Source organism: Callorhinchus milii, unplaced genomic scaffold (genome assembly GCF_018977255.1).
Source record: "Callorhinchus milii isolate IMCB2004 unplaced genomic scaffold, IMCB_Cmil_1.0 Scaffold21, whole genome shotgun sequence".
Taxonomy (NCBI): domain Eukaryota; kingdom Metazoa; phylum Chordata; class Chondrichthyes; order Chimaeriformes; family Callorhinchidae; genus Callorhinchus; species Callorhinchus milii.
In genome coordinates, this window is record NW_024704762.1 from 3,250,633 (window position 1) to 3,278,296 (window position 27,664).

The window sequence follows — 27,664 nt, forward strand, 5'->3', positions numbered from 1 at the left end:
CGAGAGAAACTCCCTTCTCTTTTTGAGTCGTGCTGTGGAATCTTGAATGTCCACCTGAATAGGAGGGACAGGACCTTTGATTAACATGGCACCAGAAGGGTGGCACCTCTGACAATGCAGCACTCCCCCCAGCATTTTATTGGAGTTGGCTGGACAGCTTGGATGATATGGGTTCGAAGTCCCCACCTGGGGTTTGAACCCCGAACCTTCTGACTCAGAGACAAGAATGCTACCAACTGAGCCAGGCTGACACTATTTGACGTCATCCTCCCATCACAGCACCATTCCTTCTGGATCACGGATGAGACTAGACAGTGTAGACATGTCCAAAGCCCTGATGGGTAAAGCTGTCCTAACTAGACAAAGATTGTTGAGTCCTGTAGCGTAGAGGTTAGCTCGCTCGCCTCGCAGGCCAGAGGACCCGGGTTTAATTCCCAGGGCAGGGCGAAACCTTAGGCCTCCACACGCCTCTGATTACCTAGCAGTAAGTAGGAACCTGGTTGTTAGTCGATTGGCGGATCACGTTCCGGGTGTAATACTGTAATCACCCCTAAATGTGGTCACTGAATCCACAACTGTTTATGGGACGCTGCTGTGCACGATTGGCTGCTGGATTTCTCCCACAAATACACACTCAATATCTATATGCTCCCAACGGTGGGCCGGGCTTCACATCCCCTGCCTCACCTGCCCCACCATTGGCGAGTGGGCCTTCAGCCACTCTACCCCCCACCCTCTGGAAGTCCAATTAGGCAGTCCCTCGCCCCCTCCCTTGCCTCCTTCAAGATCCGTCTCAAAACCTATCCAGCACCATGGGACATCCTCCCATCGTGAAAGGCGCTGTGTAAATGTAATTTTGTTGTTGTGTACAATATAATCTGTGAAGAGCTTTGAGACGTCTCAGCGACGTGATAAGGTGCTACATCAAATGCAAGGATTAGTATTATTGTAACTCAGAGCAGTGCAGAGATGGATGGTCAGCACCTTGAGTTGGATTCGAGTAGAAGAACGACAACAGCCCTGGGAACAGAAATGTTCATCAACTCTGGTCTGCAGTCTATGGCCCACAGTGAATTTGTCTCCTTCTGACAGACAGTAGCCTTAAACCAGCAAGATTAATAACTACTGACGTCCCCAGCTGTTACCAGCAGCTGTAATAAATGACACTGTCCATCCTTAAACCCACTTAGAAATCTCAACGTGAAGGTGATGGGGTGGGAGGGGGGGGGTGTGGAGGAGTTTTTTTTTTCTTGTGGTAAATTTCCCATTGTTTCCTACGTTCAAATGTAAGTGTAATGTATCCTGGCCACTATCCCGTCCTCATCCAAATTACTCCCATCCCTACATCAATACAATCGGATGATTCGATTACTCAGTTAACGTAAGAATACAAGAAATTGCTGGCGAAAGAAGACCAAGGTCCATCTCGTTCACCCTCCCTCCATCCTAGCAGTCGTTTGACATTTCGTGCCCCAAGCTATATACTGTAAATTCAGTGCAGTCGTGCTTGGAGTTTTCTGGTGCCGATTGGTGCTGTGTCCACCTGCAAAATTTACAGTCGCTACACTCAATGGGAAATCACGTCAAATCCACCTGAACAGACAGTCTAATGCCTCATTTGAAGGATGGCACCTCCGATAATTCAGCACTCCCCCAGCACTGCATTGGAGTGTCATCTTAGACTGTGTGATTCCAAATCCCGACCTAAGGCTTGAACCCACAACCTTCTGACTCAGAGGCGAGAGTGCTACTCATCGAGTCAGGCTGATACCTGACTGCAGTGGAGAGCTCCAATTAGATAGCTGGGACCAGCAGAAACACCATAGGAAAATAAAAGGAGAATGGGATTAGAGGAGAGAGTTCCACTTAAGAAACTAGTAGCAGGCAACAAACGATGGGCTGAATAGACTCTATTCCGTATTTCAGACTTTCTGGGCATCAACTAAGGAAGCTTAACAGAAACGTCCCACAAACAGCTATGTATTGGGATCTCTCAAAGCCATCAAAGTGCAGAGGTGTAGAAAGATCTGTAGGGATTCAGCAACCTGTCAGATGAGTGACAGGAGGCGCTTAATATTTAATAAGGAAATTGCACATTGACATTCAAGTGACCAAACCTGATTACATCGCCTTGGGACGTCCTCCCGCTGTGAAAGGAGCTATACAAATAATCTTGCGTTATATTATGCATGGAAACGTCTCGTCCAAAAGGTAGCAACTCCCAACAATACAACAACCCTCCCACCACACATGCCCTGCATTGGAGCATCATTTTAGATCACGTGAGTTCAAGTTCTGACATGGGATTTGATTGATAGATGGACCGATTGATCGCCAACTCATCTCGTTGCTGTTTATGGATGTTCCTTGCGCAGATTAACCGAACAATATTCGCTGTGCACTCAAAAGCGGCTTATTGTGCGAAGAGCATAGAGCAGCGTTAATGTGGTAAATTGGCTGAATGAAAATATAGGCGTAATTTTGAGAGACAGTTGGAGCCATGTCCTCGCTATTTGCATTTCAATGACCGAATTTTATCCCATTGATTTTTCCCATTGATACAAAAGGATGTTTAGTCTGAGTTTACAATTAACTCTGAGAGTGAACGAGGGCTCAGAATAATTGGGAGGAAGGAACCCAACACAGTAATAGCAGTAATTTTACACTTGTACATTTTTACGGAGGAGGATGCCTCAAAGCACTTTACAGTGACTGGGTGTGAGGGGCTGCGGTGGATGGTGGGGGGAAGCCAAAAGAACCGTCAGTGAGGTAGATTTTCACATGGGTTTTGAAAGGAAAGCTGAGAGGGAGGAAGGGAGGTAGCGGGAGAGATCTAGAAAAGGGATAGGGGTGGGGATAGGGGATAAAGTGCCTGAAAGCTTATTCCCCATTACTGGGGAATGTGTTGGGGTGGGGAGAGTGTTGTAGGTGGAGCACGGGGAGGGGGCGGGGATAGTGCACAAGATCGCAGAGTTAGAGTAAGAGCGAAGGTCTTCACTGGGGTCAGGGAGACAGCGGAGTTGGGCATAGGTACCTGTTTTATGCCTCTTTGTAACAGAGGCTTTTATGCTGCTTTCTGAGCTCACACATTAGGTTTCTAGTCCTGTTGTGGTTTGTGTTTGTGTGTGTGAAGTGTTATGTTAACACAGGGAAAAGGAGCACTTTACAACGTCAGGTGTGTGAGAGGTTACACAAAGGTTCATCCTGACTGAACCATCAAGCCCAGTCCCCCACCGGAGCTGTGAGAAAGCTCTCCATATAAACTCCCACGTGAAGCACTCTCAGGTCAGCTCTTAACACAGGTTAGTGATGGAGTAAACCCACCCCTTGCGCACGCCATCTCCAGATGAAGTGGTCGTGGGCAGGGATGAGGTTCTGCGTTGAGTGTTTGAGATTCTTTTAATGAACGGTTCCACTTGATTAAATGAAACGCAGGGCACATACAACGCTGAGACCAATAACCCGGAAATCCCTTTCCTGAAGTCTTTGCTGATCATGGACCAAGGCAACTCCTTGGCTCTCTCTCCAAAATAGATCGACTCCATTTGGCCTAATAATTTGGTCACTTCAATCTACGACTGTTTGTGGGACACTGCTGTGCGCAATTGGCTGCCATATTTTGCCCACAAAATCTTTGACAGCATCTCCGACAATGCAACTCCTCCGCCCCCCAAACCCTCCCAGCACTGCATTGGATGGCAGCCTAAACAGGGAGCTCCAAAGTCCCAAATGTGGGGTTCAAAGCCCACAACCTTCTGACTCCGAGCTATAGCGCTTCCAGTCGAGCCGGGCTGACAATAATGTCATAACCGTGACGTTATTCAGCAATACACCAAGAGAGATCCAGGCCACGTCTCTCGCCATGTTCCCTGCCATACAAAGCGCCCTCTCTCTCCGCCTTATGCTACCCCTCAGCACCTGAGTCTAGCAATAAAAACAGTCTGGTGCATTTATCTCAGGCTGTCGCTTGCTGTGGAGCCCCCAGAGAGAGAGTGAGAATGCTTAGAGAGCATCGCCGCACCTCATGACTGAGACAAATCCATCCTCCCCCAACGGGTTCATTACCAAGTATCTGAGTCAGAAGGTTATGGGTCCAGTTCACAGTTTAGACTGACATCTATAGATTAATATAATAATAATAATCTTTGCATTTGATGGAATGCCTATAAACAAAGACACGTTTCAAAGCGCTTCACGGGAATTACCACCTCGTGTAGTGACTGTGTATCTTGTCGGCCAATGGCGCGCACAGCAAATGTTCCGCAAACAGCCGTGAAGTGACTGACCCGTTTTGTCTCGGGGCTTGTTGGCCAGGACACCGTGAGAAGGGAACTCCCTTCTCCGTTAACTGCGTAAAGTGCTTTTGAGAAGAGGCAAAAAATTCAGTTAAGTGTAAACCGCATAGCATCGCGACGCCTCTCCGGCACCTAACGGGTTAAGTCCGCAAACCTGCTGCGGCGCAGGGCGACCAGATTCAGGAGCTCCTTAATAATTGAAGTCAGCGATTGCGGCTTATGAGGGTGCGAGACCCGCTGCCTTCAATCCTCTGCGCTCAGGAGCCAGTCTGTTTGTTTAATTAAATGGGACAGGGTGACTGGCTGTGAGATGAGCGGCACTCCATTGATGGACTGAGCCTATGCTCCTGGGTCAGGGACCAAAGCCTGACATTTAAAGGAAAATTGCCTGAGCTCAACGCTTATTCTCTCCTCGTACACCCTGAGCTTTACTTTTTTTATTAAGTATTAAGACATGTTCTGTACCACCTGCAATAGTCTGTTCTCACTACAAATCTGTACTCTGTAATTGTCTTGGCTGTAGTCAGCTCTGCATTCAGATGAGGTTTGAATCATTGGAAACCTTACCTGTTCTTTGGGGTGGGAAAGGGGAGCAGAAACCAGTTAACATTACATTACGGTATATTCTGTGAAGCGCTTTGAGACGTCTAGAAGACGTGAAAAGTGCTATATCAAATGCAATGATTATTATTATTATTATAACATATTCTTATCGTCAGTTACGTTTAATATAGTTTAAATTCTCAATGTTTGCATTTGATATGGCGCCTGTAATTCTCAAAGCGCTTCGCAAAGAATTGTACTAGTGACTGGGGATTGATTAGTTGTTGAATGCGACGGACAGTTTGCACACAGCAGCGTCCCCACATACAGCTGTGAAGTGTACGACCAATTTACCCTGGAGAATTGTTGGCCAGGACACCGGGAGAGAAACTTCCTTCTCTCCACCAATAGCGCCGCGGGATCTTCTGTTCCCCTAAATGGGCTTAAAATCTCATCTGAAGCACCTCCAACAATACAGCCCCCAGTACTACATTGGAGTGTCAGCTTACTACTGGAACAACAACTTGCATAGCCCCCTTCGCATGGGGCAGCGGAGTTCTGAATCAGTTGTAGTTTGTGGGGAGTGGAGCTGGGGAGACGGGTGAAGAGGACATTGGAGTGGTCGAGGCGGGAGGTGATAAAGGCGTGGACGAAGCTTTCAGTTGCATTGGGGAACAGACTGTGAAGTCAAAGTTCTGGTCTGGGTCTTGGGGCTGAGAACCCTTAGAGCCAACAGAGGGAACCAACCACTTAATAATAATAATAATTATAATAATAATCTTTGCATTTGATATCATGTCTTCGAGACGTCTCAAAGCACTTCACGGAATATACTGTAAAGTGAATTGACTGTGTATTTTATGGGTGAAACGAGGCTGACTAAGCCAACCAACTGACTGACAAGTTCCAGAGAGCGGGGTGTCCAGGGGTAGCATTCTAACCCCCATCACTGACCATTATCTTCCTCACTCCGCTGACTAGACCAACACCATTACACAGCAGCTTTCTCCCGTTGAATAAGACATGGTGTCATTTTCTCATCTTGCCAGCAATACACCCTGCCTCGTCGGTTATGTATTTCATGTAGGCAGCGTCCAGTTAATAAGAGACCCGCTTTGCAGTCCTGGGCAAAGCTGAAGGGGAAAGAGATGGGATGGGAGAATGATTCTCCGCGAATCTTTCATCAGTCAAGAGTCGGGAGCTGTCACTGTGAGTGGCTGACCCAAGTAAGTGGTGTGAGGGAGTCAAGTTCACGCTGAGCCGGGAAGCACAGTGCACTTATAGCGAGCAGCTGGAGAACAGAGTTAATTGGAGCATGTCTACAAAGGTGCCACGGCTTTGACAGGCTTCACATACCCAGGGGCTCATCTGCTGGGCCTCAGACTGACCAACCGGTCTCTCTCTCTCTCTCTCTCTCTTCAAATACGCTGGGTCTTTCACAGCAACGAGTGGAGCAGTGAGCGAGCCGAAACTGGGAAGGCAGAATGTTCTTTTTGTTAGACGTGATGTCCCTCGTGGACACGGAGAGAGACAAAAAAAAAAGGAAAGGCAAGCTCGGAAATTTCGAAAAGAAAATGGATGCGTGCTTGGAAAGGAAAAAAATTTCAAGGATTTGGGGAAAGATTGGGGGGGGTGGGGGAGGAGCAGGACTAATCGGATATCTCTTTCAAAGAGCCGTCATGGGCACGATGGGCGGAATGGCCTCTTCCTGTGCTGTACGGTTCTACGAAAGGGCCAATAACACTCCTCGCGTCGCGATACGAAAACGTCAGCCACAGAAACGAACCAGGCTGTCCGGGGGGTGTTTCCAGAGGAGAAGAGATCTGCTCGTCTCCGTCCAGATAAAATTTGATCACTCCCGTCGTGGCGGTCGGCAGGTCATTTGCCTCACGCAACTTGGGCTGCTGCGTTTGGCCTACCAACAAACACACACAGCCACCGCGCCGCAAGATCCTGTGAAGGACTTTGAGACGTCCTCCCCAGGCAAAAGGCACCGTATCAAACGCGAGGATTGTAATTGTTTAATCTGAATCATCATCATCATAATATAATAATGATGATGAAAGACAGCAGGAGGAGGGGGGAGGGGGCCACCTCAGGAGGAAGTCGAGCACAGCATCGACCTTGAGAGCCACACAGAGAGCGATCTGGACAAGGCGAGCGCATACCTCCAGCGCTTCCCCCGTTTACCCAGCCCTGGCCGAGCAGCTGCGACTTGTCAGCGAGTGAAGCAGCGATCTCAGGGGAGGGCGGCCTTGGCAGGCACACAGCCAGGCGGCGATCGAGGGGGCGGATGGGGTGGGGGGGGAGCGAGAGGGGGATTGGAGCATAGCTTTTTCATCTCATCTTATCTTCTGCAAGACCTCTCGAGCCTGTAGACAAACTTGCGTGACTTGGCAAAGCTACAGTCAGCGGGAGGATTCTTGTGTCAAGTCAACCAAAGACAGGTGTACGCTTTCCCAACTCACTGCCCTGCCGGCCTCTGTCAGCCGCTGATGAACGATTTTCTTTTGCCCTTGTAGGCCCGTCTGGTTCACAAGCTCTCGGTTACTGCGTCTTCCTCTTGTGTCGCCCACAAGATACACAGTCAATCCGCCTTACAGCGTATTCCGTCAATACGCTGTAAGGCGTCTTGAAAACGTAATGAGGAGTTGTATCAAATGCAAAGATTATTAATGTTATTATTATGGTCGTTGTGTCTTTCCCTCCGCACTTGCGTTTCTTTCACAGACTGTGTGTGCGTGTGTGTGTCCCTTCACCTGTCCCCGTTCCCATCTGCCTCTCGTTCTGTCTGTGGGTCTTGTCTGTATCTCATTCACTCTCTCCGTGACTTTCTCTCTGTCTCCTTATCACTCATTCTCTCTGCCTCTTATTATTTCTGTGACTCTCTCGTTCTATCTGCGACTCTCATTCCCTCTGTGACTTGATCGTTCTGTATCCCATTCTCTCTCAGACTCTTGTTCTCTCTGTCACTCTCTCGCTCTCTTTGTCTTTCATTCTCTCTGCGACTCTCTTTGTCTCTCAATCTTTGTCTGACTGTTTCGTCCCTTGCCCTCTTTCTGGGACTTTCTATCGGAGATAACTTCTGTCTTTTTGCCTCTCTTTCCATTCCTCAATTGGCCTCACTCGTTCGAGACCTTGCTATTTCAGTAACGCTGCCTTATCTGATGGCTTTATTCCCCCCTCTCTCATTTCGCTCTGCTTTCTCCTCTGGGAGTTTTCCATCAGCCTTTTTGGAGGCTTTTTTTCTTAAATTCTGAATTAAACAGAAAAATGCAAATCGTATTTTCATGTAGATTTCATGGGTTGGGAATCTCGGCATGAATTAAATATGTGGATTTCAAACAGCTTCTGAGAGCTATGAACAGACACAGGATGGAGCCAACAACCATCCACATGCCTTCACTCATGCACACAGACTCGTGTGGCATCCAGCATAATAATAATAATACTTGCATTTGATATAGCGCCTTATCACATCTTCAAGACGTCTCAAAGCGCTTCACAGAATATTCTGTGAAGTGAATTGACTATATATTGTACATAAAATGCAGCAGCCAATTGCGCACAGCAGTGTCTCACAAACAGTCGTGAATTGAGTGACCAAATTATTATTTTATTAACATACGACTAAGCAACGATATCAGGGTCTTAAAAACATGTGGTTCAATGGGTTTTGCAGAACGGCACGTTGTGCAGTCACAGAAAGCTCTTGTGTACATTCATATGGACAAGCCTTTGAAAGAATTATATAATATTCATAATTAATAACAATATAATAATGATTACCTTTGCATTTGATATGATGCCTTATCATGTCTTCTCGACGTCTCAAAGCGCTTCACAGAATATACTGTAAAGTGGAGTGACTATTTTTGGGCGAAACATGGCAGCCAATTGCACACAGCAGTGTCCCACAAACAGTTGTGACTATTGATAATAATAATTACCCTTGCAGTTGATATGGCACCTCACGTTTGAAGGATGTCTTGAAGTGCTGCACAGGATTCACTGTAAAGTGTAGTGATTGTATTTTGTAGGTGAATGTGACACAGTAATTGCCCTCAAACAACCAGCTATGGAAGTGAATGACTAATTGAAATCAGCTCATCCTTATTCATACCTTCGTCACCTACAGACACGACTTCTCCAACCTCCGCTCTCCTTTTCGGCCTCCTCCTACTCCACCCTCCACAAACCCCGGGACATCCAGAATTCCTGTGCTGCGCGAGGCTCCTACCCCCTACCCTACTCCCCTCATCCCCAACCCCTCATTCTCTCCAGTCTCCCTGTTCTCCCAGAGGATCTTTTGTATATTCTTGCTTCTGTCCTTCAATCGAGCGTGGAGGCAGTTGAGCAGAGGTTGATCTCTCTTCCACTTGTGGAATGAGCGATGGGTGGAGAGGAAATCGTTGCCGTCTGCCAACACTCACTGCCAAGGCATACGGGGATGAGCAATAGCCGGTCGGGTGCGTGACCTGTGCTTTTCCAGTGGAGGTGAAAAATGAGTCGGGCCACTTCAGGAGAGAAGGTGGTGACTGAAGAAACCTGAAGAGAATCGTTCTCGTTTCACGCGGAAAATCTTTACGAACACCCACAGGAAAATGTTTAGCCCATCAGCCTGGGCGCCCGTGGCTCAGGGACAACAACAACTTGTCTTTATGTAGCGCCCTCCGCGCAGGGTAGCGTCCCGGAGCGCTTCACAGTGGCGGAGTCCGACCACAAGCTAAGGGGAGAGGGAGAAGGGAGGTGACCGACAACTGTCTCTCACAACGTAAGCCAAAGGAAGAAGGTCCAAACAACCCTTACTGAGAGCCTGCGTGGTCAAAGGCAGATCAGACGGTTATTATTAACTATTCATTTCTAATTGATAACTAATAATTATTCATTCCTGTTCTCCCGGTCGACAGAGGACCAGTTGCCGGTGGGCTTCCCGAACATCGACATGGGCCCCCAGCTAAAGGTGGTGGAGCGAACCCGCACGGCCACCATGCTGTGCGCAGCCAGCGGAAACCCCGACCCGGAGATCACCTGGTTCAAGGACTTCCTCCCGGTGGACCCCAGCACCAGTTCGCGCATCAAACAGTTGCGGTCAGGTAGGGGCTGAAAAAAATAACCTCGGGCGTGCGGGCAGGCGGGCGGGCGGGGAGAGGAGCCGACGAATTTATCCGTTCGTGGCGGGGCGGGGGATGGTGGGGGGGGGAAAAAAACGGGTGTTTAAAACCCAGAGGTGTACAGTCGGAAACGCTTTGTGTAGCTGTTTGTGTTTGACGTCTTCATAGCTTGTCATTCTGTCTGTCCTGTGTGTGTAGCTTCTGTGAATCCATTAGTCCATGCTGTCCACTGCTGTGACTCTACTTCCAATTCCTTTCATTCCACTGTATCTTTGAAGTGGCTCGTGTTTCCTGGGGCCTGTTGTTCCCTTTGTTTCTTTATTGGCTTTTTCTTTTTCTCTCTATCTTTCTCTCTCTCTCTCTCTCTCTCGTTTTGTTTCCTTTTTTTTTTACGTTCTATTTTGGGATTCATTCTTGTGTCAAAAAAAAAGAGAGAAGTAATGATGATTGAAAGAATATCGGTCGGTCGACAGTGGGAGAAATCCCGAAGCTTTACTTCTCCTTTGCTGGTTGTGGTATGTGTAGGCAAAGGCATTGCACTGATTATAACCCAATGGAATCATTGGACAAATCAAACGTTCAATCTAACATCAACTATTGTCTGACTGTAAGTGTGGCATAAAACTGAGCAGTACAATTCTAATACTTCCTTAACACTGGCCAATAACCCAAAAGATCAACTAAAAAAAACTGTTAAATGCCAACTCAAAGTAGGATATTACATCTAAACTTCACAGCCAGCAGTCAGCTGGGCATAATCCTTCCTGTGACCACCCCCCCCCCCCTCCCACAAAGATCCTTAACCTCAATTGCCATGATTTTCAACCTTGACTTTAGCCACTAATTTATCCCCCCCACCCTCGTGTGAATGCTTGTTGTTTCTATTAATTTAACCCAAAAACTTAATACTAATAACCATTTAAATAAGATGTCCGTGAAATGAACTAACCCTATTTTCTTTTAATGTGATTGAAACTGATTAATAAACGGATTTCGTTCTCTAAAGCGTTTAAAATGTGACTTTAACCTCTCTGCTGTTTAGCTGAATAATGCTTTCTGTAACGTTTCCTTTTTTTTTTCTGTTTCTTAATCGTAAAGAATCCTTCGGTAAGTATTTGGCTGTTGGCAGCCCGTTTCACAAAGAAAAAAACCTCTCTCTCTCTCAAACTAATGTCAAAATCAGCTTAAAATGCATGCAAGCATTTTACTAACTGCTGATTAAACCCGCTGGAATTACCCAACACAAGAGTGTTGTCCTTCTAAACCCCATTAGACGTTCCTGCCCACACCTTTACCAACAAATCTTCCCCCCACCCAAGGGCTCTGTCATGCTCAACCCTTTGAACTCTACCAAATCCCGCATCCATTGTACCTGTCAGGTTCCACATCTAATCCACACAGATGCCTTCTCCTCAAATAAGGTCCAATCCAATGGCTCAGGATCAACCATACTCGATTTTACCAGCTCTCGTACTCTGTATTTGGGTGATTTACAAATACTGTTACAATTTACATTTTTTTCATTTTGTCATCAAGGGGGATACTGGAGGGCAAGTAAATCAATTCTAAAAATAATCCTTGCATTGGATATAGCGCCTTATCACTTAGCTGAGAAGTCTCAAAGCATTTCGCAGGATAAGTTGTATTTTGTGGGCGAAACGCTGCAGCCAATCGCGCACAGCAGTGCCCCACAAAATCGGAGGGCTGAAAGGATTGCACTTAAAGGAGCTGGCACAGACATGATGGGCTGAATGACCTTCTTCTGATGCTGTAAATTTCTGTGGTTCAATACATCGCCTTTCACCAGGGGTTTGGTGGGGAGAGACGTCTCAAAGCTCTCCACACAGCTGACTGGCAGCTCAAATTGGAGGCGGAGGATGCGGGGGAATGTGTCCAGTGTCCTGGCCAAAAATCCCCCAAATAAGACTGTTTATTTCATGGCTGTTTGTGGGACAGTGCTGTGGGGCATATTGGCTGTCCCGTTCGCCTAGAAAATACAGTCACTGCACTTTACAGTGAATCTTGCAAAGTGTTTTGAGACGGGTTCCTCATGTGAATGGTACTGTACGAAATGCAAGGATTGTTATAATTATGAGACTGGGGTTATATTCCTCAGAGCAGAGGATGGTAGGGAGAGATTTAATTGAGGTATTTAAAATAATGTAATGAATTGAGGTTAGATAGTGGGCCCTTCCCTTTGGTACAGGGATTCATTACAAGAACTTAAAATCAGAAGTAAGATGGTTAGAACTAAGATCAACAACAACAACAATAAATTACATTTGTCTAGCGCCTTTCACGTCGGGAGGACATCCCAAGGTGCTGGACAGTCAGGGATTTCGAAGAGTTTCTTCACACAGAGGGTTGTGAGGATATGAAGCACTCTGTCCCAGAAAGCTGTAGAGGCAGAACCAATGGTGATGTTTAAAAGAGAGACAGACATATTTTAATCCTGTTGCCATACCCCTTTATACCTGGAGGAACAGGCTTGGTGGGCTGAATGGCTTCTTCCTGCTCCTCTGTTCCTGTGTTACTATGAGGTGGAAGATGAAATGCCAAGTTTCAGATGAGAACTAGATTTGAGCCAATCTGTTTACTGTACGTTTTTAATCATTGAAATCACCCTGCCCTGCACCTACCTAATGGGAGTAATTTGGGAAATAACTATTCAGTTAATAAGAATTAATTTTCTTCCACGCTGAGTGGAAAATGATTGTGTTCATTTCTGTACGAGGCCTGGTAAAATCGAGCTAAAGCTGGGAAAATTAATCTCAACAAAACTATCAGCTGTGGGAAATCAAACATAGTGAAATCCTCGCCCACTTTGTTTTCAATTGACATTGGGTTTCTCGTGCCTTCTACATTACTATGTACACCAGGGAGGACTCGGAAAAAAGCTTGAGTTTGAACCCTTCCAATGAAAATGGGAAGTCTCCTCTCCCCCCCTCCATTTGTAAGAGGAACCATTGAATCAGAGAATCTTACAGTACAGAAGGAAGCCATTCGGCCCATTGTGCATGTACCGGCTCTTTGAAAGAGCTACCAACTTAGGCCACTCCTCTGCTCTTACCCCATAGCCCTGGAAATGTTTTTCGTTTTCAAGTACCTATCCAATTCCCTATTGATACCTACTATCAAACCTGCTTCCACCACCCTTTCAGGCAGTGCATTCCAGATCGTAACAACTCTCTGGGTAAAAAGAAATTGTCCTTTTTTGCCAATCATCTTAAATCTGTGTCCTCTGGTTACCGACCCGCCTGCCAGAGGAAGCAGTTTCTCCCTATCTACTCTCATCAAAAACCCTTACAATTTTGAACACGAGATGGAAATTTAATGGCAAAGGGGTTGGGTTTAGTGCCGATATACTGCACCTTTTCCATTTCCTCCCTCTTTCCCACACTAACATCGGGAAGCAAATGGGTTCTACCAAAGGGGCTTTGTTCATTCAGTTTGCCATCTTTTAAACTTGTATTCGAGTCACTGAGCAGAGCTAGGATTGGAGATCTGTGATGCACAGTTATAGAGGTTTGAGTTCTCTCTCGATCTCTCACTGATCACCCGCTTGATTCAAATTGGCTCATCATTTTCAGGAAGAGTTTAATGTGTGATGGCGCCCAGCCCAGAGCTCAGTGTTAAGTGGGGTCTGAGCAGAGGATTGGTCTCTGACACATCCGGGTACCTGCAGGATTACACTGATTACAAAACCTTTTGGGCAGTAGACTCCCAATGATCAGATCAAGTGCTGTGACACCACCCTTGTCTCCATCCCAACCTCTCTGCAATCCCACTTGTCTCTTCCCCCTGTCCTCCAATCCCCATTAATGCAGATGGTGACTAATTCTCCTCTCCCTACCCCACATCACCTTAATTAATTAATAATAGTCATTGCATTTGATATACCCCCATATCACGTCGTTGAGACGCCTCAAAGCCCTTCACAGGATATACTGTAAAGTGAATTGATTGTATATTTTGTGGGCGAAACGTAACAGTCAATTGCACTCAGCCATGCAAATTATTATTATTATTATATTTTTCGAAGGGATTATTACCCCTGGAAAGCGATCTGCCAATCAACTAACAACCGGGTTCCTACCGGGTAACGAGCCGGAGCGCTTCACTATTCTCCTACTTTCCCAGCCCACCCACACCCTGAACCCCATTGACGTCACAGTTGATTGCCTTTCTACGGGCTCAAAAGCAGCTGAAACAACACCAGAAACCTTTCCCCACCTTTCCCGTCATCGTCGAATACAATACAAATTTTCAACCATCCAGCGGGTCGATCAGAGAGCAATGAGAGAGTGATGGGGTTCCTCCCAGAATGATAACTTTCCACTAAAGGGTCACCCCCACCCAACAAACAGCTCTCCCAGATGTTGACCAGCCTCCAGTACATTAGCAAAGCTTCCCACCTCTTGATTTAGTGATGAGGATTGGTTGATCCTGGGGTAAGAAGGCTCCTCTGTGCAGGCATTTCCAATCAGGACCTGTTGATTGCATTGGATGTGAAACTTGTTCCAATAGCCCAAGCTTTTAACCAACCATAAACAGTTGCTCTTAAAGTTACACTCGGAATCTCCTCTCTCAGCTCCCCTCCCCAAACCCTCTTTAATTAATCTTTCTCCCGGTACCCACACCATCACATGTAGGTGCTTTCCTCTAACAACCTGCTTTATTAACTGTAACTGTTACCTAATAACTCTTAATAACAGATTAACACTCCACCTCCCTTGGAAAGATACAAGGTTTCAGGCTTCATTTTTGGCACATTCCTAAAGCGGTGCCCCCTCCCTCCCCTCCCCAGACTGTCAGTCGTCCAAAAGGGATCGTTTCCCTTGAATCCGTTGCCCTGTTATGGTCCTGAGGTTGGGTGTTTTTCAGTTTCAAAGTGGCTGAGCTGGTAGGATGTGATGTCAGAACATGGCTCATAACAACTTCCTGTTATGTGACAGCGAAAAGCCAGCGCTGGTGGGACGGGGCACTTAGCTTGGGGTCGTTGGGGGTCAGTCATTATCAGCTAATATTGGATAAGGGTCTTAACCTGCCCTTTGATCCTTGCCATGCTCCAGGCTATCAAACAATCTCCGCAGGTCACTCAAATCAGGCCTCACCATTATACGGTTTGAGTCTGAACCATAAGCTTGTAGTAATCTGGAACTACCTTAGGTGGAATATATTTCTCAAGAAGAAGGGCTCTATATTGGTTGGGGGAGGGAATGCCCAATGACACAGTATAGCAACTTTGGCACCCAAACTCATGTTTCTTTGCACTCCAGTCTTGGACAGCCCATTCACCTGAGCCAAACTACGCCACGTTCTTTAGCTAGGACCCAAAACCTCTGATATTTGAGGGAGAGGAACTCTGGTTTTGAGGAAGGGGTGAAGCTTTCTTCCCCCTTAAACAACAACAACCTGGGTTTATAGAGCATCCTTCATAAAGGGTTACGTGCTTCACAAGGAAAGGGTCTGATGCCAAGCAAGAGTGAGAGTGAGAAAGGGGGAGGTGGCCATAGGTGCAGTCGAAGAAGTAAGGGGTCAAGGCAGGAGTTAAAGCGGACCAAAACGGAGGGGTAAAGGGGTGGGTTAGAATTAGAAAGCTGGGCCACCGATGGTGACGCGGAGGCAGTTGGGGGAAGCGCAACAAACCCAAGCGAGCTGAGAGGAGGGGGCAAGCGGTGCAAAGGAGAGGAGAAGATCTTCCCCTGAAAGTAGACTCGTTAGTAAGCCACCGGAGAGTGAGTGGACTTTGGCCAAGAAGAAGTCTGAGGACCAGGTCCCTTGTGACTGGTGCAGATTGAGAAACAAGGGAAACTCTGAGCCAAGTCCAGCCTCTGCTGTGTCTAATAGTGTAGAGAGAGAGAGAGAGAGAGAGCCAGGTAACACCACCTCCCGACCGACCCCCCCCCTCCCCCCACCACCCCCCAACCCCGCTCCTCCCTTCCAAAAATGCTCCAACAAAAAACGCTCAAATTCTACACCGACCCACTGGAGTTTTGGTTCCCAGATGCCAAACGTATCGGAAGTGCCGGAATTTGGGGAATGTGGCAAAGTGCTGCCTGAAACTGTGCCGTGATGCTGGTCGCCAAGGTTCCCGGCACCTTTTTTAGAGGAAGATTGTGTCACCACGTTAAGGAGAAACAAAACCAGTGACTTTCAGAGTATCTCAAGCCGAATTGTCTCACTCAAATGAGGGGCCATTGAGTGGAGATAGTCATTAGGGTTACAACAACAACTTGCACTTATACAGCGCCCCTCACTCTACAGAGCCAACATGGGGTTGTGTTGGTTCATGAATGGTACCAACTATTCTGGTGTGAGTATCAATTGGCTCCAGTGACCCACATATTGATTTGGTTCCTTACATCCCGCTAACTGCAATTCCAGCGCCTATCCACGAGGCATTGGGACTTTGGCTTGTGAGGATAAAAGGCACTGAGTGGGAAGGTTCCCTACTCTCTCTGAGACTGATAATTAGTCATTAAATGGGCCACTAAAATGCACACGAGAAGTGAAGTAGATGGAATAACAGCTTTGACCCACAAAGGACCGAGCCCTTCCCATATACGTCAGGACATCAAGCCCTGTAACTCGGGGCAGTCATAACGTAACCAAGAAACAAACATCCACCAACAGAGTAGGAAGTGGGATCCAATTGTACATGTATTCCACACTCGCCCTGTCTTGAAGGCACTGCCTGGTATGGGGACGGGTTTCCAGGGAATGTTGGCAGCTGCCAAGCCCTTCTCTTGCCTTCATCCAATGCCCACACGTCACGTGTTCCTGCCCTCATGGGCTACCATGTAAGGGCACTTCACAAAGGAAGGGTCGGGCGTCAAGCAAGAGGGGGGGAGGAGTGAGGAAGGAAAGGGGAGATGACCAAAGGCCTCAGTAGACAATGTAGGTTTCAAGGCAGAACAGTTGTGGGTGGGGGGAGGAGTGGGAGGGGGTTTAGGAGTGTGGAATCTGAAGGCTTGGTTTCTGGGTAATGATCAGGAGCGAGTTCTCTTCACGCCGCCCGACCCAGCTCCACACTCACTGCCCCGGGATCTGACCTGACCTTGTGTGTTGAGCTGAGCCGAACGGTAACGGAGCAAAGCATTTAGTCTCTCTTGCCTTGGGTCATGAAGGGAGTGGTGGGGGAAACAAACCCAGTCCCAGGTTATGTCCGGCTACTCAGTGGAGGGTGGAGGAGAGAGGTGGAAGAGGAACAAGAGCACCATAGCCCAGCCCTGGTCAACCAGCCCTCATGTTATATTACACCCCTGACACCCTTCTGGGAAAACACAAGGAAACTGTGACGCTCTGGAGAGGCCTGGGGCGTCAGACAGTGGGTGTCTTCCCCCTTTGCCTCTTGCTTGGCTCTCCACACTGTGCAGGAAGTTAAAGGCTGGATAGGTATTTGTTAGGTCGGGGTATCAAGGGATATGGGGCAAGGGCGGCTTAATTGGAGTCGAGGTACAGATCAGCCGTGATCATCTAGAATGGCGGAACAGGCTCGAGGGGCTGAATGGCCTACTCCTGTTTCCACGTTTCCTATGTTCCTAAAGGCAGAGAAAGTGATTATCAGATAGATTATTCCAAGGTGATCCACGCTTCGAGGCAGGCAGGCGCCCACGGAGACGGGAACGAGCCCGTTCCCTGGCACGTGGGGTTGTGAGACAATCTTCCTTCTAAACAGGGTACCTCCCCCCCCCCCCAACCCCTCCCCCCCTCACTTGTCGCCAGCAGTTAAAGAGTTAAGTGTTTTATACGTCTGAAGGTTTTTCTTCAAAAAAAATTCTGCTATCTGCTCGAGCCCTCCACCTGTCTTTCTGGAACTAACCCCTCTTCTTTTTAATCTTATTTGCATTCACATTATCCACGCAGGTGGTACTCCGATACGAGGTAAGAGTAATGGAAATTGAAACAAATTTTCACCTCCTTTTTTTCTTCTTTTCTCTGATTTTCTTTTTTTTCCAAAAAAAATTTTTTTTCATTTTTTAAAATATATTTATATTACGTTTTTTTAATCTTTTTCTTTTCCGAGAATCGTTTGATTTATTTAGTTCGTTATTTCTTTCTTTATTTCTTTCTTTCTTTCTTTATTTCTTTATTTCTTTATTTATTTCTTCAGAACGTTCCATTTCTTTCATTTACGAACAGAAATTAAGGCGAAAAAAAAATGATATAATAAATAAAGAAAGAAAGAAATCTTCGGATTTTCTGAGTGTGTGTGTTTCTCACCGGTGTTTTTGTCGCTAACTCAGTTGTTATTCCTTTTTTTTCTAAAAAAAAAGGTTTTTGTTTTTTTTTAAAAAAATGTTCGCTCTTTTTTGATATGCTTCTGAGTGGAAGTGTATTGTAGCTCTCTGTATCATTGTAGCAAGTCACAGCTCCCTCATTTGTCTCAGTGTCTGCCCTGAAAAGCTTTTGTTTATTACGTTCCTTTGAAAATATATATACTGTGCATATCTATAATTTCTTTCTTATTTACGGAGCCTCTTTGCTCCACGATTGCAAGTACATTGAGGGTTTTATTGGGGGCGGTGGGGCAGACAGACAGACAGACAGACAAACAGACAGTTTGAGGGTCGAGGTCAGTTTTTGGTGCGTGGTTTTTTTTGTTCCCAACAGGAGACATTTTCCCTGAGGCATCAACAACCCGCTAACGTTTAAGTTACAGACAGCTGCGTCGAGAGGACGAGGTCAAACACTTTTCCAAGAGCCTTGCGCTAACGTCTAAAATGGATAGCTCTGTCTTTCCTGTAACCTGGGTGTGCATTCTTGTCTTGTCATGGTGTTGTGCTTATGTAACATATTTCTCTCACTGGTGGTGCCTCACCAGCCATCACAAGCCTTGTCTGGGCTTTTCCTGCCTTGTATTAGACTCTTAGGAATGGGACTTAGTCAATCAACCCATGAGTCTGCTCCATCTCAAGTCTATTCTTTCTTATATCCAGTGTATACGGTGGGATTTCGTCCCCAGCCCAAACTCTTCCAACACCTAACCTATGTAAAGGTTAATAGTGAGCAATTTAAATCCTAATCTCTCACCACCACGCTGGTGTTTGAGGTTATTTCTGAAGAGTTGGGCCCTTGTTCGCCGCGACTCTCTGACTGATGTGCAAGTTACCATCTCTGGGAATTCAAATTCCAAGATCCCTGGTTCTCACCTTCAAGATTCCTCCTCCACGGCCTTGCCCCACCCTACCTCTGCGACCTCCTCCAGCCCTGCCAACCCGCTCGCTCCCTTCCCTTGGCGAGCACTGACCGGCCTGCTTCGTGTCCCTCGCTCCTATCTGCCTCACCATCAGAGGCCGGGGCTGGTGGTCGGGTCAGTGGTCAGGGGCTAAGGTGTCACCACAAGGCAGGTGGTGGAGGAGGACGAAAGGTAGTCTGGTGATCAGAGCCGACGAGATCCTGAACTGGCCGACAACCAAGACAAAACCCCCCCACTAACGGGATTCCCAGCGTTCCTGCTTTTCCTGATCTCGATGGTAGAAAAAAAAGAGAAAAAAAACCACACAGAAACTCAGTTGCCAAAATCTCTGTCCAACTGAATGTGTTTGACACAAGTGCTGGGGGCGGGAGAATGACGGCAAGACCCCAATTAATCTGCCGTGGCTTTCTATTCCTTCCTCTAATCTCTCGCTCTCTCACTCACTCTCTGTCTCTTCAGTTTCATGTCCCTCAGGATTTAATTAGAGATGTTGCAAAGGAAGCCATGAGCATGATCTCTCTGTGCGATTCCAGGGGTTTTTACCTCTGTGCTGTTGGATGCTTGCAAACGGGAACTAGAATTGAGCAAAACTGATACGGTGCAAATCACCGGTTATTACACGTCTGTGCTGTAGTGATGTGTGATTTGGTGGTGGTGGTGGTGTGTGTGTGTGGGGGTGGGGGGAAAGGTGGGGGCGGAGGGTTTAGAGAGGAGGGAGAAGCGGGTAAAGTGTTGAAAGTGTGACATTGCCAAATCAGAAGCCACCTCGCTGACAGCGACGTATAATAATGATAATAATAATCCTTGCATTTGATAGAGCGCCTTATCGCATCTCAAAGCGCTTCACAGGAATAAACCGCAAGTGAATCAACTGTATGTTTTGCGGACTTGCGATCATGGCCGACACTTTGCTTCCGAGTCGATTCCCTCCCAGAAACAGAAAATTTGGGGTTCTTTTTTGCGTTTTCCCTGCCCTGCCCCCTTTTCTCCCCCCCACTCCCTATTTTTGGGGGTGAATTTCACAGTAAAGCATCAGCCACAGTCACTCGCTGTCAGCTCGGTCACGTATAATGTGCGAAGACCATGTGCGTGTGTGTTTGCGCGTGTGTGCATGCGTGTGCGTGTGTTCCGAGTCCCAGGGTGTGTGTCTGAGGCTCACAGTTAGCTCTGTGGCACAGTCAGATATCTCTTGATACTAAAGCTCTGGTACATTGAGAAGCCTCGGAGGGGAAGCCTTCCCGGGGGGTGGGGAGGCTTCCCCTCCGAGGCTTACCTGTCGGTCTATCCCCGTTAAACAAACCTGTACTGTAGCAACAGAACAGCTGACTTCTGTTCAATGGGTTGTCCTTGTGGGGAGTGTAGCTTACCAGGTGCCTCGTTCAGACAGCTCCAGCCAGTGATTTGGGAATGTGTCGTGGGGTTCAATAATAATAATAATTCTTGCATTTGATATAGCGCTTTTCATGTCTTCGAGACGTCTCAAAGCGCTTCACAGAATAGACTGTAAAGTGAATTGAATTTATGAGCGAATCGCGGCAGCCAATTGCACACAGCAGCGTCCCCCAGACAGTCGTGGATTGAAGTGACCAGTTTATTATTGGGTTTTTTTCTTGAGGGATTATTATCAGCCGGGTTGAGTAAGGAAACTTGCCCAAGATTTCGCCCTGCCGGGAATCGAATCTAGGTCTCTCGCTTACGAGGCGAGTGCTCTAACCACTGAGCTACAGGAATCCAAATAACATGCATCTCAATCTACTTTATCCACACACCCAGGCTCATTAAAGCCCCCCCTCGTGGGATCGTGCATGTGCAAGAACAAGCCAAACTGAGATCTGCTGTGGAGGTGTTTTCTTGGTAGGGAGGGGTTAGCTGGGGGAGGGTGGGACAATCATGGAAACCCATTGCCACGCTTGAGGACCTGCAAACCAGGCTACTGGGAGGTCCACCTACGGTATATGTGGAGAATTCCCCGTGTCTAGAATGGGATTCACCCTCTCTGGTCAAAGGTACGCACCCTGCCCACCCAATCCCGAGAGTACGAGGCACAGGTTACAAGAGCCCAGGGCTTGGGGACTCCAGAGTGTGCGTGAGTGGGGGTAACTGCTGTAAATAAACCAGCTAACACCCTAAGCCGCCATGTTGGAATGTATTGGTGATATTAAATGGTGAGTGAGTGGGGGTGGGGGGGTAAACGACTGGATATCAATCAGTAGTGAAGAACCTTGGCCCCCTTCTCTTAACACAGAGTTAAGGCTCCTGTTGCTCACCTGACAGAGCAACTAACTCACCCCAGAGCATTGAAGCTGGGACAACAACAACATTTATATCGCGCCCTTCACCCGGGGGTAACATTCCAGAGTGTTTGATGGATCTGAATGGATCAGCTCCAAAGTGAGTGGGGCGGGAGGGGGAAGAGGCTGATTATTTTTCTGGGGGTGGGAGGAAGGGAGGAAGGGGCATCAGAGAATCTCACCGGCCATCGCCAGTCATGGGAGGACAACCTGCGGTGATGATAATCAGCAGTGAGAAGAGTGATTGACTGGAAGGGGATCCTGTGGTGGTTGGGGATTGGGGAGGGAGGGGGGGAGGTTTGGACAGGAGGCCTGGAGTCTGAACGAGACACTTTGGAAAGGATGGTGGGGTGGTGCGGGAGTTTGGGTGGGGGTGTGTAGGAGAATTTCAGTGAAGAACGCAGTCGCTTACTAACCGGCTGGGTACTTGGGCGTGAGCAATGTCAGGATTGTAATCTTCTCCGCTGCCCTTTGTGTCCTAACAGGTGCTCTTCAGATCGAGAATAGTGAAGAAACCGACCAGGGCAAGTACGAGTGTGTGGCAACGAACAACGCTGGCGTGCGATACTCACCCCCTGCCAATCTTTACGTGAGAGGTAGGGAGCGGCAAATACCCACCCACACAACCCCAGCACTTCCCCACCCTCCCCTGCACCCCAGCCACTTGTAGGGTGCTGGGTCCTAGAGAAGAACACTCGCTTGCTGTACCTTGTAGACACCGAAATGTTGTGTTTTGTTTTCATGCTGTGGGGTTGAGATCAGGGGCGTTTTTGAGGACCTTTGAGTTTGTGCATCCAGTTATGAAAGGTGTTCGTGGTTGGGGTTGAGGGAGGATTGCCTGGAAGATTCCGAGGGAAACGTTGAACGCAATTGGGAGTTTTCGACTTGACTCCCGCCCCAATAAAATGCTATTTTTTAAAGAAAAAGATAAACAACAGAACTGCGGGGCTATTGGGTAAGATCAGGGGAGTGGGGCCAAGCTCTTTCAAAGTGCCGGGACAGGCACGGTGGGCCGAATGGCATCAATGACATCTGACATGAACGCTATCATGTTGATCCAGCCGTTTTATCTCATCTGTAAATGTCAAAGTTTAAACCCACTAATTGTGGTCGAGGAGCCATTCCTACACTGCAGGGGAGTTGTTAGTCACTGGGCTCAGACACAGGCATCGAACATACAGCACTAAAGTGCGTTGCCTTTGGTAAAATAGTGAAACCGAGGCCTATCGAAAGATGTGATAGAATTGGTCTTGACCCTGGGAAACCCAGCCTTTTTCTAGATCGAGAGTAGGATTAGAGTTGGATTGACTCCACATCAAGTGTCCCTATGCAACCATCTAAAGGGGGTATCTCTGCTGTTGTTGTTACCACACACCACGTGGGGCTATTTGTCATCGACGGTGATTCGGTAACAGGGATTTTGATTATCTCGGGCGGGGGAGTTCGCGACAAACCTTTGAGCAAATGCACCCACCATCGGCCGAGGGAACGAAAGTAACGATTTTTCACGAGTTCCCTCCCAACGTCGAGGAAGAGATGGCCACCGCCAGAGTGACTTCATGAGAGAACTGTGACGTTCCTAGCTGTGGGATCCCTGGTGCCTTTCGGTTCAATTTTAAGGCCAACTATTTTTCAAGACCTCCCCACTACACCTTTCGAACCTCACCATATACGTCCCTGTTCTATCTGAGCCAGGATTTAATGCATAGCTAGTGAGGAAGGAGATTTTTAAAAATATATATATAAATTGAGTAACTGAATGAATGCTCTTTGAGCGGAGGTTACAAGACAATCGCAGACTCAAAAAGCTCCTCAAAACCCCACTGAACCTTTGTCGATTTCAGCTGCTGCTATTTCAGTTTGAAAAAGACCAAAACCGATCCGTACAGTCACAGAGCAGGGGTTTAATGGGTTTAATAATTCATTGCACATTGCCCTTGACCTTGCTCCCTCCATCTCTGAAAGACCCGAGCTGAATCCTAGCCTAGGCCCAGTCAAGGTGATTAAGATGTCCCGTCACTGAAAGCCATTAATAGTTGCATCTCTGATTCTATAACAGAAAATGACCCCAGATTTGACCTTCCTTTAAGCATTTCTTAATAGGTTTTGCTCTGTGGAAGATGATTAAATGAAATCCTATATTATTGTACAATCTACGCACACATACACAGTGGGGCCATTCTCATGAAGTCTGGATTCAAACGCTGGAGTGTAAACAGGGAACAATGGCGTTTCCAAAATATCTAAAACTATCAATACTTTCCAAGCCGTTCGAAACAATTGACGTTTCTGATATTTTTAGATAATTTGGGGTGGGAGTGGGGGGGTGTTGTTCTGCGGCTGATGATGATGAGGATGATGATGATGATGATTACAGAAGAACGTTTGAAGAATTGTACCTCGAGTATTTTTCCTTTGCAAATTTGTGTGAGTTTTGGGGGTTTGGGGGTGGAGTGTGGGTGGGCTTAGAAGTCGAGTCGAACTGTAAAACAAAGTGCTTTCCATCCAAATCTGTGTCGGTTGTTAGGGGCACATTGACCTGGGAATCGCCCACTTTACTGCTTAATAGTTATTAAAACTGAGCCTCGGTGACGCCTGAATTTCATCCTTAACAGCTACGTGCCATTCTCTTAGTTTGTAGAAATCTCTCACCATTGTAGGGACCCCCTCAACACCCACCCAGGCTGTTCCCCGTGTTTCACCTCAGAGCACGGTTTTGCTCGGGTCTGGTTTTCAACAAAGACCGACAAGTTGACTTTGTAAATCAGTCCAAGCGATCTATCCTGTCTCAGTCTCGCCAGCCAGCCAGCCAGCCAGGCCAGAGAAGAGAGTACAGTCAGCCTCCCCCTACAAGCAGCTTTGTACTGTGTGACTCAAACAGCGCAGGAATGGCTCCCTACTTAGGTCAGGAAGAAAACAACAGCGACTTGCATTTATATAGCGCCCTTCACACATGGGTAGCGTCTCGGAGCACTCGTGGAGACTGAAGCTGGATAGCGACAAACTCCCACCTGCGCCTGTCAGGCCTCTCCTAACTCCACACAAAGACCATTCATTGTAAAAACAGGTCGACTTGTGGCACATCGCTCCCCCCCTCTCCCATGCCCTGATAGAGACAAGTGAGGCCGGAGAGCTCATAGTCCACTGACTGATAATTGATTGAATCAAGATAGTAAAAAAAAAAGGGAGTTCAAGATCTAATCTACAGGCCTAGTGGGCGTGCTGGATTGGTAGGGCAAGCCTCAGGAACGTACGAACAGGAGTGGGCCATTCAACCCCTCGAGCCTGTTCTCCCATTCTGTTACATCATGGCTGATCTGTACCTCAACTCCCAATTAGTTATCATTTATCAATTATGGTTGTTAATTACCAGGCTGCAGATGGCCATGGCCGCGACCTGTCGGGTTAACAGCAACTGCGTCGCTCTCATCCGACGGAATTATTTTTCGGAACAAAGTTTCAACAAACTTTAGAGCAAGTTGGAGCAATGCAGCAACTCCGCACTGCGGACTTCTTAAATAAGAAATTCCATCAAGAAATGCCACTGAGTTGGCCCTAACGTTCTCCCTCCACTGTTCTCTGCTCAAACCCCCTGCCCTCCAACCCCCCACCCACCCACCCCACCCACCCACTATTGGCAACTCACACACACTGAGCCGGAGGCTCTGGTGTAACACAAGACCATACCTGGCTCACCATCTCTCGAGCGCTGTGGATGGAATGGGAATTGATGCCTCTCTTGAAACTTAAGAGGTTTGACCTTCCACAAACGCCACAAGCTGCAAGCAGCCAACTCCAGGCTTTCCCCTCGATCAGTCTCCGCCGGCCGGCCTGCCTGTGATTTATGCCCACCTAAAATAAGCCCTGATCTCTCTCTCTCTCTCACCATCTGTGCCTCTCTGCTCACCTCCAGGCTCCAGCCCTGCCCGTTCTACTAGTGAACTAGTAAATCCCCTCCCCTCCCCTCCCCGTGTTGGCAGGGCCCATCACTCTTGTTCACCAACCACCCGGGCGATGCTGGGAGAGCTGCCGTCTCACCGGGCTGTCAGTCAGTTTTATAGACGCTGCTTCCCTGATGCCGAGCTCCAGCCAGTGTGGCCAATGTACCAGCCGACTGACTTTACCCACTAATTAACCGCCAGACGCCCTGTCAGTGGGAGCGAGCGTGGGGGGGGGGGGGGGGGGGGGAGGCGTTCTGTGAGTGAGAAGCTAAACCCACGGCTTCTTCGATCCATCCCATCTATTCGGCTCTCGGTGCACAGTGCAGGAGCCCTCGGCACACAAGGTCCCAACGTGGCTTGTTAGTTCCTCTGTCGGGTTATAAATAATAAATAATCCTCATCTTTGAGACGGCAACTTTGGTGCTGGGAACGTCTCGAAGCGCCTCCCCAAGTCTCTACGGAGTGTAGTGACTGAGTCTTTGTAGGCGGACTAATTTGCAGCTGATTCAGATTAGTTGTCAGGGATGAAATCAATGTGTCTTCTTAAATTCCCTCCCCTCCTCTTCCTCACCTGACCTGGGAGTCTGCCGTGTGCTTACTTTGCCAACAGTCTGCGTGGCGCTTTGTCACAACAGTACACAGCTACTTCAGAGCCGCTCATCTCACCTCCCCCAGCTCTACCGACGATTAATGACATGAGAAAAGACAAGGCACAGCAGCACGACGGGCGAATATTAATTCAGGGCATTAACATGGAGTCTGTAGATTAGCATTCTCAGCTGGGAGTTAGGAAGTCATCGGACACAGATGGCCTACCTGCCAGGTTGCAGATTATTTTCTTTCCCCCGCAAACAAGATGTCTCTCTCTCTCTCTCTGCACCTCCCCTGCATTTAACTGGTGGAACCAAAAGCTGCTCAGAGAGTCAGGCGGACATCTTGTTCTGTTAAGGTTAACGTCTGTTTTTTTTTCTGCTCGCTCGCAAACTGGCCCCAGACACACACACGCACACACACACTCTCTTTCTCTTCCCTCCAGGAACCAGCTCATTGATGGCTTTCTCGGTAAACATTTTGCCTCTGAACTCGTGAACTCTTGAGGGCAGGACGGAGACGTTTAGTTGGGAATGTGTTTGGTTTTTGAGGGGGGGTGGGGGTGGCAGGGCAAGGATGGGGAAGGGTGGTGGGTGGGGGAAAGAAGAATTTGGTTTTGGGGGCGAGCGCATTGACAGACAGGTAATGAGGGGGAGAGAGAAGCAAAGGGGACACCAAAGGTGAGATGTGTGGAAGATAACCAAACCACGATTCTTTCTCCCGCTGTTTAAATTGATCCTGAAATGTTTGGGGGAAGAGCCTTTAGCGGATCGATTCCCACCCAGAGCCGCGGGGTGCAAGGGAATGGTCCTAGTACTTTGACGGAGTTGATTGCGATCGCGGAGGAGGGGTGGAGGGACGGCATAGCGGACGGACTCCTTTGCCACTGTGCCGGGCTCGTTGTGGGTGCAGCATGGGGAGGGGGAGGTGGGGGTTTTGACGCTAAGCGCTGCAGTCTGACATGGGCCTGGCAGAGGGGTAGGAAGCCAGAGGCTGTTGTTCCTCCTCTGCGATCATATATAAAAAAATCACCGGCTGTATCTCTTTCACTCGTTAGCACTCAATGGAGGATTCAGGGGGAGGGAGGGAGCCAATGGCCACCATTTCAGTGGCCAACAATAAGCAAATTGGCGGTAACTTGAGTCCCGGGCTTTGGGGTGGGGTGGGATCAAATCCTTGTAAGTACCCAAACCCACGTGAAAGAGATAAAGCAGATTCCCCCCTCCCCCCTCCCCACACCCCGACCCCTAAAAAAAAGTGTATTTTTTTCTTCAGAGAACCGAACAAGAGAAAAAAAATGTTAGCTGTGATTTTTTTTTCCGAGCGCTTTTATTTCTTTATTCTCCGAAAAAGTGGGGGTGGGGGGGAGGGAGTGGGGGGAGGGAGGGAGGGAGGGATGGAGGCGGATAGGGAAGGGCCAGCCTTGGGTTTAATTCTTTGATTGCTCTCTTCATTTGATTTTCTCTCTCTTTCTCTCTCCTCTCTCTCTCTCTCTCTCCGGTTTTGATTTGAGATGTCGGATAAAACTGTTTAACGGTAACTTAAGAGCAAACGGGATTCCTCCTTTTTTAGAAGAAGGGCGGAACCGCTGGTTGAGACTTAGATGACGAGCAAAAAAATATATATAAAATATACACCTGTGTTGACGGTCAAAGGGAGAATGGTCAAAGGTCGTGAACGAGAGTAG

General features: G+C 47.8%; 1 protein-coding gene across 3 annotated transcripts in view; it reads left to right on the forward strand.

Annotated features, from left to right (window-relative positions):
• The window catches only part of LOC103183552 (protein tyrosine phosphatase receptor type S), a 145,487-nt gene that overhangs the window by 40,682 nt on the left and 77,141 nt on the right, over positions 1–27,664 (forward strand). For 2 of the 3 annotated variants that reach the window (XM_007901115.2, XM_007901118.2), the window contains exons 5-6: positions 9,749–9,934; positions 21,931–22,041. In XM_007901115.2, the coding sequence (XP_007899306.1) occupies positions 9,749–9,934; positions 21,931–22,041 (297 nt within the window). Of the gene's footprint in view, positions 1–9,748; positions 9,935–11,050; positions 11,060–17,821; positions 17,840–21,930; positions 22,042–27,664 lie in introns of all 3 variants that reach the window. The other variant, XM_042342643.1, reaches the window with a different exon arrangement.